Here is a 13,027-nt window from a genome sequence, read left to right on the forward strand (position 1 = left end):
TCGATTATTTGATTAATCGAAAAAAGTAATCGATAAATCGCCAAGAAAATAATCGATAGTTGCAGCCCTAAATAACTGGCACTGGCAAGTGTCCACATCTACTCAAGCAGCGGTTTATTTATTTTCGTTTCGGGAGGCATTTTGGTGGCAGTGCTGTGGTGAAGGGGGCAAAGAGGCCGCAGGCAGCAGCACGTACCATAGGGAGACCTGACGCCTGAGCAGCCTGCGTGCCTGCGGGATGGCCACGTCCTTTGTCCACCTACTCTGCCATAGTAAACATCCTCGGAGATGGGGGAGAGGTTCCCCTCACTGTTACTCTCAGTGGTTATCTCTACAGGAAACACCAATCACAGAGGGTAGGGGAGGGGGTTCGGGATTACAACGCAAAAGCTGGTCCATTCGCTCCCAGGAACGCCAACTAAAACTTTCTATTGCAGCAAATGCGCCTGCCATGCTTTGGTAATGCTATGCTAGTTGACAAGAAGCATATAAAACTGAAAACAACTACAGCAAAATTATTCATAGGGATTTCATCAGTGTGATTGTCTGTGTATGATATCCTGCGGCCCGCCTAGTAGAGACAGGGGTCAGCTTGTTGAAGTATACTAGTTTGTTGTGCAAGCTCTATTGGTGTTCAGGGAATGTGAAGGGCATGAACATGGTTCAAAGACACACAGGGGGATCTGAAGACAAAGGGAAGCTTATGACAGTTTTAACAGAGCAACAGACTGCTAGAGCAGTGGTTCCCAAACGGAATGCGTGTGCCGTGAGACAAGTACAGGACTTCCTTGGGATTTTGTGACAACAACACATTATTATTGCAATATATACTATTCAAAACGTTTGTGAATTTTTCATTTTATTTACTATATCAGCACTTTGTGAGCATCATTTCTCAATACGGAAGCAAATTCTGCACCCTAAAAATATACATTTTGACCATTTTGAACATGGGGTTCCTAGGTTGGGCATGTCATTGTAGGCAAAAAGAAAAATATATGTATTATTATTATTACAAATATTTAAAGAAAATCACTAAAACAGAAGATCTACACGCTCAAAACGCATTGCAATGTGTTGAGAGCTTGTAGATCAGCTATTTTTGCTATGAATACGCGTGTGCCCGTTGGGTGTGCCTTGGGCCGGCACAGAGAGTTTGTCAACCACTGTGCTAGAGCATGGAGAACATCAAAGCAAAGAAACACTCAACAACAGCTTCCAAAAATGACCCTCGGAACCAGAAGCACCCCTTCTTTCTCTCGGCTCATGACCATACTGACCAATGGAGGGGACCATGAGAGGTCGTCTCTGGGGCTGGGGACCGCCATGTTGGATTCTTCTCCCCGTCTCTCGATCTATCCGACCTCCAGCGGCGTTGGTCTGAAACACACACACACACACAAATACAGAGGCATGTGCATGCACTCATACTCGCACACAAACACATACATACATGAGTTGCATGTGCACACTCGCACGCAACCACGCACGCAACCACGCACGCAACCACGCGCACACACACACACACACACACACTCTCACACACGCTCACACACGCACGCTCACACACACGCACACACACACACACACACACACACAACTAAATGTTCGCACACACACAACGCTCACAAACACATACACATTATGTGAAGACGAGCCCATAAACATACATGTGCATATACACTCACACAGCTATACACTCATGCAAGCACACACACCTACATACACACACACACACACACACACAGACAGACACACACACGCACACGCAGACACACACGCACACGCACACGCACACGCACGCACGCACGCACACACCCACACACACACACACCCACACACATGTGCACGTGCACACACAAGCACACAAGAATAATTTTTTTAACATTCCAGGAATAGACCAATGCAATGATATACAAGAAAAATACAAGAAAAATACACTTTATTTGATTAGTTTCTTTCATACAGAGAATATAACCCAAGGTGCTTTACAGAAAGGATATAGGACAATAAAATGGCAGTGACTCCTGAACCTGCAACATACCCTCGATGCATTGCACAAAATAGTCAGAGCTGAGCATTACATTTTCTTAAATTTAGCTGTAGGCCTACGGTTAGAAAGTGCTGTTTTAGACATTATGTTACATTTAGGTATATGGTTAAAATAGTTGTTTTAGGCATTACGTTACAATCACTTAAGATTATGTATTAAAATGGTAGTGTTTATGTATTAAGTTAGAGAGATGATTACGTTTAGCTATAAGGTTAAAAATAGAGTTTACTAATGGTAAATGGACTGCATTTATATAGCGCTTTTCTCCAAAGCGCTTTACAATGTATTTGACATTCACCCACTCACACGCACATTCACACACCGATGGCGGAGGAAACCATGCAAGGCACCAACCGGCTCATCTGGAGCAGTTAGGGGTTCAGTGTCTTGCTCAAGGACACTTCGACACGTAGCCAGGAGGAGCCGGGGGATCGAACCTGGAACCTTTCGGATTCCAAGACGGCCGCTCTACCTCCTGAGCCACTGGCGGCTAATGCTAAGAGATTGCGTGGATTCAAATTCCCAGATTCTGAGTTGTTAGACATTGAGTACCGGCACCGGTTCAAGAGCCACGACCCATAAAACCAAAAAGTTAACAAAGACACACGTTTGAGCAGCTGCTTTACAGTTCCCTGTTCTGCCACTCTAAAGTGTGCTTTTGTCCCGAGGCTTCGAACATAATATTTAAACATGTGTAGCCATAGCTTAACCCATTCAATCTAAATTATATGTGTTTGGCCGCCGACCCCCCATCTCAAAATATTTAGTTCCAGGGACCCCCCAGAAGCAAAAGTTTTGAGTTACAAATGTTCGCTTTAAAAAAACATATATATAAATAAAAAAAATGGCTTCCAATGTGGCCTAGAGTATGATACAAGAGATTTTAAGCACCTTATTTGCAAAAAGTGCTAATATATATTACAGTATAACTCAATATTACCACATCATATACCTGCAGAGCAGGTGAAATACATATGGCTACATAGAACATGCAGGCAAGCAATGAGTTGCCTTCCTCCTTAATGCCACGAGGAAGAGCGCTGAGCTCAAAACACGCACATGATACATGATACACTATAGAGCCTGTACTGTATGTTCTTTATGCCATCTATGGCCGTGTACCTCGCCAACAATGTATACATTATACATTATGCATGTTTTTCTGCCGATTAGTCACCCCATAGAGACTTGAAATCCTTTAATATATATATATATATTTTTGTCGCATTCCTAAGCCAATAATTTGATGACCAGCGGAAGGGTAGGCAGCGGTTCCGGTACGAGACACAAAGGAGACTCTTTGTGTCTCCTACCGGAACCGCTGCTGGTCATCAAATTATTGGCTTAGGAATGCGACAAAAAAACAAAAATATCCATGAATTCAAGTCTTCATGGGGTGAACTATCGGTGTTGTGCGTCTGATGTGCGAGTTGCGTCGCCGTCCCTCTACATAGATAGACTAATATAGAGTTATGTGCTTTTGTAGCACTAACATTTTGCAAGCAAGTAGCTTCCAATCTCTTAATAACAAGCCATTGAAGTACCGTAGTACATACTGTAGTTACTGTACTAGTTCTGCTACTTCTATTAATAATATGCAATAATGATAATACAATTTTACATATATACTGTGTGTGTATATATATATATATATATATACTGTGTGTGTGTATATATATATATACTGTGTGTGTGTGTATATATATATATATATATATATACTGTGTGTGTGTATATATATATATACTGTGTGTGTGTGTATATATATATATATATATATATACTGTGTGTGTGTATATATATATATACTGTGTGTGTGTGTATATATATATATATATATATATACTGTGTGTGTGTATATATATATATACTGTGTGTGTGTGTATATATATATATATATATATATATATATATATATATATATATATATATATATATATATATATATATATATATATATATACTGTGTGTGTGTATATATATATATATATATATATATATATATATATATATATATATATAGCTGTCGCGTGGAAACCTTGTATGTCCAAAACTGTTACTTTTTAGGATAAATCTGGAAACATTTGGAAGATAAACGTGAAAGTGGTTAAGTGTGTGTATGGGTCTCATAAGTAGTGAACCAATGAAATGCATTAACAAGAGCTTGTGACTAAACAATACACAAAGACAGCGGATCCATGGCAACACTGGCTCTTTTTTCATTTCCTGAAAAGTAACCGTTGTGGACACATGAGGTTTCCACCCTGACAGCGGACGATACGTTGTCCTGTAAAGGTAGACGTGACGCGCCTTACCTTAAGGGCGTTGTGCGAGTTGCGTCGCCGTCCCTCCTCCAGCTGCATCTCGGAGTACAGTTCCTCCTCGTCCTCCTCCATGATGTCGGACAGGTCCGACCCCCGGCTACTTTCACTGTGATACTCCTCACTGTGGCTATAGTGAGGCTGTGACACACCAGCCAATTCAGCACACAGCATGCATGTGGTGCATGTCGGCCCCACATCACATGCATACACGCACACACGCGCACACACAAATTAAAACACACATCGTACGTACATGTCGTGCATGCATTATATGCACACACAGGCATGTATGCAAGGCAGCAAGTGTAAGGCCAGCATTCATACACATACAACAGATGTATACGTACGTACATACACGTGCATGTGCACACATACAGATGGCAGATAGAGAATGCGTGCACAATTACAGACAGACAGACAGACAGACAGACAGACAGACAGATATAGACGTGACACAAAAAAGCATCATCATGTATATATGTACACCCATTATACACATACATACACCCATATATGCATGCACATGCATGCAAAGTTGCATCCATACATGGGTAAATACACGCGTACAGTACACACACGGGTGTGTGTACGTACGCACGCACGCACGCACACACACACACACACACGCACACACACGCGCACACAAACATACAGACAGAAAAGGTTATGCTGTATTTGCATAGATCCTAAAGTCACGCCTTTACTGATTTGGACAGGGCTCAGCTTCTCAAAAAAAAATGCTACTAGTTCTAGCCCGTTGTGTAAGCCAATTCCCAAAAAGGACCATTGCACAAAGACAGATGTGGGACAGAGGGTTTCGGGGAGGGAGTGATTCAGTGGGTTTATCGTGTTCGTCTTACCGGCCTGCCCAGTTCAGAGCCTCTGAGGAACTCGTCAACCGAGGCCCCTCTCCTACGGCTACGAGCATACCCGTCATCATCCTCCTCTTCCTCGTCTGAGTGATGCTGTTGGTGGAATGATTGACCTTGCTCTCCGTACCCACCCTGTCTCCTGCCCCCCTGAAAACACGCATGAAGAGTTAAAGGGTAGTTCACCCCCCAAAAAAAGGGGGTTTAGTCACCCCATGGAGACTTGAATTCATGGATATTTTTGTGTCTCCTACAGGAACAGCTGCCGGTCGTCAAATTATTGGCTTAGGAATGCGACTAAAACAAAAAAAAGGTCTCCATGGGTTGACTAATCATTGGAAAAAAAAGTCATTTTGGGGGTGAACTATCCCTTTAATTGAGAGGGGAGCATACTATAGAAACACTACAGTGCAGAGACTTCTTCTCGAGAACGCAATTTCCTGGACACGTCTCCCCTCTCCGTCTCACCGGTGGGGGACAAAGTACTCTACCCCGCCAGTACTTGAGTCAAAGTATAGATACTCCTGGTCAAACAGCACTCAAATACAAGTGAAAGTAGCGCAGTCACATTGTTCACTCAAGTTAAAATACTGGAGCACTTGCTTTAAAAAAAATACTAAAAGTACATGCTTTTAAAATACATTTTCTTTTTTATATCAATGCATAGCTATATTGAAATTTAGAAATATCCCCCCGACCAAAAAACAACAACAAAACAATTACAAAATAGTGAAAACAGCTAATGTACACGCTTGTACTGGGCTTGTACATTGTGCACCCCTATTTTTCTTCAATAGGGCTCACGTGGGTAATTCATAATGTATTTTTGTAAGTGTGGGTCCTGGGGGTCCCTTCCTGTGAAATGCGACAATGAAATGAGACAAAAGCACAATGTTTGACTTGACTCACCTTGCCACCCTCCGCCGCCACCCTTTGCGCCGCCTCTCGAGCGATGGCCTTGGCCACCGTGTCCGGAATCAGCGTCCCTCTGGGCTGGGGAAGGATCCTCTGGGGGGAGGGGGAGCGGGCGTTGGCGGAAGGGGGCGCCTCCAGGGTGTGGCCTTGCATGGGGGCGGGGGGAGGGGCCGACGGGGAGCGGGCCGGCGGGTCCCACCCGGGCGGTCCGGGCGGCGCGGGTCCTCCTCCTCCTCCTCCTCCTCCGTGGTGGTGGTGGGCGGCGGCCTGCTCTTTGGCGTTCAGGTCTCTGGCACTTACTGGTCTCTGAGGTACGGGGTGGGGGTGCGGGTGGGGGTGCGGCAAGAGGGGCAGCCGGTGCTGGGGCCTGGGACCCTGGTGGGGCGGCGGCGGGTGGTGCTGGAGGTGCAGGGGCTGAGGCTGGGGGTGCGGCGGCGGCGGTCCGACCTGGGGGAGCAGCGGGGCTCCCGGGTGAGGGAGCCTGGCCTGCGGCTGAGCGTGCGGAGGAGGAGGAGCGTGGAGCGCCAGCGGCTGTCCGTGTTGTGCCTGGGGCGGCGGGGGGGGGAGCGCCAGAGGCTGAGGGTGGGGGTGGGGCATGAGGGCGAGGTGGGGTTGCGGGTGAGGGTGAGGCGGTGGGCCTGTGTGCGGCGGGTGCAGGGGCTGGGGCTGGGGCAGCGACGGGAGAGGCACCAGGAGATTGTTTGGAATGGCGGCGACCGGGGAGTCCTGCGATTCTCCCTGTGCGGACAGCGTTCTGACGATGACCTCCCTGGCCTCCAGGCACTGAATCCTTGTCAGCTCCACGGTCACGTAGTCCGCCATGGGGTACATCACCTCTGCTATCTGGACAAAACCACAACAGCAGTACCAATCAGTGGTGGATGAAGTGCTCCGATTTTTTACTTAAGTAAAAGTAGCTATAGAGGCTATGACATCATCGCACCCGGAAGTTATGCGGGAACGCCTACTGAGTGGCAAAAAAATACTTTCTGGCCTTGACAGCCCATTCATCCAAACAGAAAAGTCCTATCTCATTGTATTAAATGACATTAAACTCACCAAAATGGCAGCTGTTCGGAAAGCTTGAATTATCCTCTTTCTATCTGCAAAGTTTTAGTTTCATAAAAATCCACCATAGAAAGGTTATGTGCTACTTTCTGTCAAGACATTCCGTGCAGCACATTATTTTTCTAAGTGTCAGAGTTTGGATGCGCTCGTTTTCAATTACGCAACGTCCTGCATTATGTGCAATTTAGTAACAGGTGAAACGCAGGACCGTTGAGTGATTTCCAACGAGCGCTTCCAAAACTCCAATGCTCCATGCTGCTCCATGTTTTGCCACTCAGTCTAGATGAGGGTGGCGTGTCCCGGTGGAAAAATGACGCATGTGCATACTCTCAATAACACAATGTAGAAATACTAATAATCTAACGTCGTTGCGTAATGTGTACACTAGAGGGAGTCACATCTGACTGTGAAACATGCACTGACATTAATTTGTTGGTAGGGGGCAGTGTAGTGTACCATATGCTACCGTTGAAGGCACACGCCACAACGTCAGGCCATGTTCACAAAGGCAGAATCTTACTGATCCCACTAAATTCATGGTGCATCCTCTGCCATTTTTCAACAGACTGAGAAAAACAAGTCACTGACATGTTTTACATACATGCATGATGTACAATTACTGCTGTAGAACACATGCATCGTGACATCCCCATTATGACCTGCATCTCCTGTCTTTCTATGTTATGCAACATCCAATGCAACTGCACATCACTATCACTAACCCTAAGCTAGACAGCTTCATCTGCGCTCAAAATAGGAATAACGTCTTAAGGGCTTCAACAGTTAATTGAACTAATATTTAAATCGATAATAATAATAAAAAAATGATTTTAATAAATTAATTGATAAAAAAATAAGATAGGGAAAATGGCTAAATCAAAGGTTCAGAAGGTTGGATGGCTCACAGCAACTGACCCTGCAGCATTCCTTTCTGAGCGGTACTTCCGTATAGACAAAAGCTGTATTTAGACCGGGGACGCATCTGTGTGTCATTTTTTGATTTCTTTGGCTATTCAGAAATAGCAGATATACAAGCTCGTAGCGTGGCTTGTAGATCTGCTATTTTTTTTTAAATCATGAAGATTTTTTGCAAATCTTTGAATATATATATATTTTTAAAGCCAACATTTTTAACTCAAATCTTTGCTTCTGGGGGTTCTACAAATCATCTACAAGTTTTTTGAAAAAACGTATGTGGCTACAGTATAGTGGTTCCCAAACTTTTTTCATGTATTTGGCCACGGACCCCCATCTGAAAATATGTTGTTCCAGGGACCCCCAGAAGCAAAGATTTTAGTAAAAAAAATTGCTTTAAAAAATATATATATATTCAAAGATTTGCACAACTTTTTACGATTTTTCAAAAATAGCAGATCTACAAGCTCATAGCGCAGCACTCGGTGCCACGCTATGAGCTTGTATATCTGCTATTTCTGAAAAGCCAAAGTATAAAATAATAAAGAGGCTGCACAGATGCGTTCCCGGTCATAATGGGTTAAACTCTCGCTTCGCTCACCCTTTGCCCTTTGGTGCAGACCACGTAGCCAATGACGTTGGCCCCGTTGGACGTGCCCGTAGGGGACAGGAGGGGGGGCTTCCATCGGACCTGGAGGATCCCCGGAACTTGGCCGCAGAGGACCTGCACCTCTTGGGGAGCTTGGGGAGGGCCTGGCAGGCAGCGGGACAGGAAATGTCAATAATACACAACATGAAGGACAATGATTCTCAACCCCCTTTTTTCATCTCAAGGACCACCAGTTTGATATGCATTAGGGGCACGGGATCCCCGTTTGATGCCATTTCTTTTATCTCTGAGGCCCCCCGATCTATCACTGTAAAATCGTCGGTGTCAGTGCAACTCTGAGTGTATACAAATGGACCCTTATGGGTCCATTTGGACCCCCTGGTGGTCCCCGGACCAGACGTTGAGAAACAGTGATGTAGGATATCTGCTGAGTGTGACACAGATGGTTGTTTTACAGACGATACACAATAAGGGAGGAAGTGGAAATTGGGGAACACTCTTAATACACTCACGTGTGTACAGGTGCACGCACGCAGTATTTAGGGGAGTGAAACATTCGCGCGCGCGCACACACACACACACACACACACACACACACACACACACACACACACACACACACACACACACACACACACACACACACACACACACACACACACACACACACACACACACACACACACACACACACACACACACACACACTTTAGGGGAGTGAAACATTCATGAGCAGGTGCTGAGCTACAGTTTACACAGTACACACACATACATACATGCAACATCCAATCAGCTTGAGTTGTGAGAGTGAAAGTGTCTCTCAGTGCAATTCCCCATGTCCCAAACACAAAGCATGTCTATGCTGATAGTAGATATAGTAGTAGTAGTAGTAGTAGTAATACTTGTAGTAGTAGTAATAATAATAATAATAATAATAATAATAATAACAATAATACGTAACATTTATATTGTATTTTTCTAGATACTCAAATCAAATATGCTTTACAAAAACAAGACAAATAACTTTAATAAGGCAAAAAATAAAAAAGAATTAGGTGGGGAAGGCAAGTCTAACATTCTTTAGCATCGGTTATTCTTGGCTATAGGCTGTAGGCTGAGGAAATGACTCATCAAAATGACAGCTGATTGATGGCGCTCATGGTGCTTAATGTGATTAATTAGGTGTGTGCTCTGTGTAGTGAGTGAAATCGCAACAAAGCATTTGAAATTGGTTTGAAGTATTTTAAATATTTGATGTAAATAAACATGGCAACATGCCTGTCTCGCCAAGTTAAATTCAAGGAGTATTTTTTTTCTTCAACCATCAGAACCTTATTCAAATGCTATTTTGCCAAGATCTGGTAGATAATTGCTGACGCCAGTCCAGATAAAAGTCCCTGACAGTCATTCTCATGACAACAGCCATTTCCCCAAAACACTGTAGCACCAATAACAACAATGACAATTAACTTTAGCCAAAGTATAAAGCACTAGACTGTTTTCCAAGTAATTCAATTAATGAAATAATTAGGTCCTACACACAAGACGATACCAGCTATAAAAAAACTATACAAAAAAAGTGAAAAAGAAAGAAAAGGAAGCATACAAAAGTCCCACAGGAGGGGACAGAGGACAGAACATATAAAATATGAAAATACTTTCCTATAGCTCTTGTTTGTTTTGTCCTCTGTCTTTTTCTAAATATGTAGTAATATATCTGCCTAGCTACGTTAGGTGCTAAAATGCTTTTGGGAAACCCTGCCAAAGACTGTGCTGCAAAATCCTGTGTTGATTTAAGTGAGTGTGAAAATGGACACTATACATTGTGGTGTTTCTTTCTGACCTGTTCTGCAATATGGTGTTGGACCTGGACAAAACACAGTACACAACAATGGGAAGGTAAGGCACTGTGTTCTATCTAATGCCATAGATGCCAGTGTAATTAGATACCACAACATCGTATTGTAACCTAATCCTTGTCATGTCCAAGTTGTTACATTGCAACAGACAGAAACACAATATACTGTATTAATAAACATAGTACAAAAACATAGAATTTTAGACCCGCATCCTCCATTTCCTCTGGGATTACAACAGTAGTAGCGAAGTAAAATAATAAGCAGGCCAGGGTTAGTAGTAGTTGCTCTAGTAGTAGTAGTAGTAGTAGTAGTAGTAGTAAAATAGACTTTCACACTGGCTACATCCGTATTTACTATACATCTACTGACAAAGTCCACTATTGCAACACTAGAAGAGAACATTAAAATTGTCACTGTTGGGTTGAAACCTTGTATGTCCAAAAAACGTTACTTTTCAGGAAATGGAAAAAAGAACCGGTTTTCCAATGGATCCAACGTAGATATTATTTAGTCACAAGCTCTTGTTAGTACTTTTCATTGGTTCAATATTTATAAAAACCCACAGACAGACACTTCTAAAATGTTCAAAAGTAGTGAAAATATCAGATGTACGAGCTCACAACATGTGGTGATGAGACGCGTTGTGAGCTTGTAGATCGGCTATGTTTGCACATTTTGCGACACTCTTGTATGATGAAGTAGGCATTCAATTACAAAAAAGGAATGACATACAATTTGAAATATGAAGTTACAAGGTGTGTGCCCAACAGTGACAATATGATATTGTATCACATACCCAGCCCTTATTTGCCCTTGGGGGTGAAGAGGTTGATTGGTCAGTTGCCATACTGTATCTTCCCTGGGGATAATACAGCAGCTGACCAATCAGTGCAAGCTAAAGTGCCACCACCCGCTGAACGTGAACTGTCACCGTGAGTAACCTCGCTGCTGGAGGAACTCCCAATGTCACACATGGATGAAACTCGGCCACCAAACATACTGTTGATGGTTTGGTAGAATTCACATCTGAGGACACACTGGAGTTTATCTGGGCGCAAAGGAACCAAAACACAGAGTGGAAAACAGAGACCTTTGACAGTTCACAGAATGTGTGTGTAAAGGCGAGGCCGTCTGTGTTTTTATCCAATTCATCCAATTCCCTCACCACACTGTTGGGGAATCCCAGCATTTTGTTTACTGGGGCAGCTCCTCATTGACAGTAATGCCAAGTTAAGTCTTGATAAATGCTATTTTCTTGTCGTCTTTGTGAATAAATAAGGCTATGGGTATGTGATAAACAAATTATTGCCCGGCAACGACAAGTGCCCTGGAGACAATGGATATGCATCTCCGAGACAAACAGTAAATTAAAATTGACTTGCTCACCCGCAGCCTGAGTACAGAACTCAACCCCAGTTTCTTTCTTCTCTCTCTGCTCCAGGGGCAGTTGCCACGGCACCTGGTGTGGCCGTGCCACCACCGTCACCTTGTACACCGTCATGGCCTTCAGGTTGTGGAAACGCAGCCTGTACCTCCCCGGTTTCACCATGGCGTACTCCACCCCGTCCAGGAACACCGTGTGCCCATAGTTACTGTTGCTCGGCAGCCAGGAAAGCTCCGCCGTGTCGCGCTGGATGTCGTCCACGCGCAGCCCACACGGAGCGACCACCACGTTGGCTCCGACCAGCAGGGTGCAGCGCAGCTCGTCGGACAGGCCGCGGTCGGTGACACACTGCGCGGAGACGCGGTGCACGCAACCGTCCAGGTCCAGCTTCTCCAGCAGGCTCTTGGTCCGACTGCCGTACTGCACGCTGGCGCGCAGCTCGCCGTCCACTAGCACGTTGTAGCTGGAGACGTTACCCCAGCCCGGCGGCACCAGTGGGGGCTCCCAGGCTACGATGACACTGCGCGCCAGCTGCTTAATCAAGTTAATCTTCCGGGGGAAAGGCACGACATCTTCGGCCAGGTCCTCGGGGTCCAGTGGTCCCCCTGTCCCATTGCTACAGGGACCCAGGCTGTTGGCGGAGCCCAGAAGACCGTCCTGCAGGCAACCACCGTCCACTCCCATCAGAGCTAAGGTGGTATGGCCCAACGGCCCCTGGTCCTCCCCTCCCTCCCCTGCCTGAATGGCTGCTTTCTCCTTGTCCTGGACGTACTCCACGAAGTTGGAGGGGACGAGCCCTCGCTGGCCATCCAGTAACTCCCCTGAATATATATATATGAGAGAGAGAGAGAGAGAGAGAGAGAGAGAGAGAGAGAGAGAGAGAGAGAGAGAGAGAGAGAGAGAGAGAGAGAGAGAGAGAGAGAGAGAGAGAGAGAGAGAGAGAGAGAGAGAGAGAGAGAGAGAGAGAGAGAGAGAGAGAGAGAGAGAGAGAGAGAGAGAGAGAGAGAGAGAGAGAGAGAGAGGGATGGAG

At 44.9% G+C, this 13,027-nt stretch overlaps 1 protein-coding gene across 1 annotated transcript in view; it reads right to left on the minus strand.

The window, feature by feature from the left end:
• rimbp2a (RIMS binding protein 2a) overlaps positions 1-13,027 on the minus strand; it is a gene marked incomplete at its 3' end in the record, with an annotated part of 42,287 nt that overhangs the window by 8,346 nt on the left and 20,914 nt on the right. Inside the window, exons 8-15 of the mRNA XM_080419575.1 lie at positions 12,000-12,818; positions 10,598-10,621; positions 8,746-8,897; positions 6,156-7,004; positions 5,238-5,396; positions 4,369-4,515; positions 1,281-1,380; positions 197-331 (exon numbers count right to left, since the gene is read on the minus strand). Coding sequence (XP_080275701.1) covers positions 197-331; positions 1,281-1,380; positions 4,369-4,515; positions 5,238-5,396; positions 6,156-7,004; positions 8,746-8,897; positions 10,598-10,621; positions 12,000-12,818 — 2,385 coding nt within the window. The remainder of the gene's footprint in view (positions 1-196; positions 332-1,280; positions 1,381-4,368; positions 4,516-5,237; positions 5,397-6,155; positions 7,005-8,745; positions 8,898-10,597; positions 10,622-11,999; positions 12,819-13,027) is intronic.

This window comes from Gymnoscopelus braueri, assembly GCF_963280865.1.
Source record: "Gymnoscopelus braueri genome assembly, chromosome: 22".
In the NCBI taxonomy this organism is placed as follows: Eukaryota; Metazoa; Chordata; class Actinopteri; order Myctophiformes; family Myctophidae; genus Gymnoscopelus; species Gymnoscopelus braueri.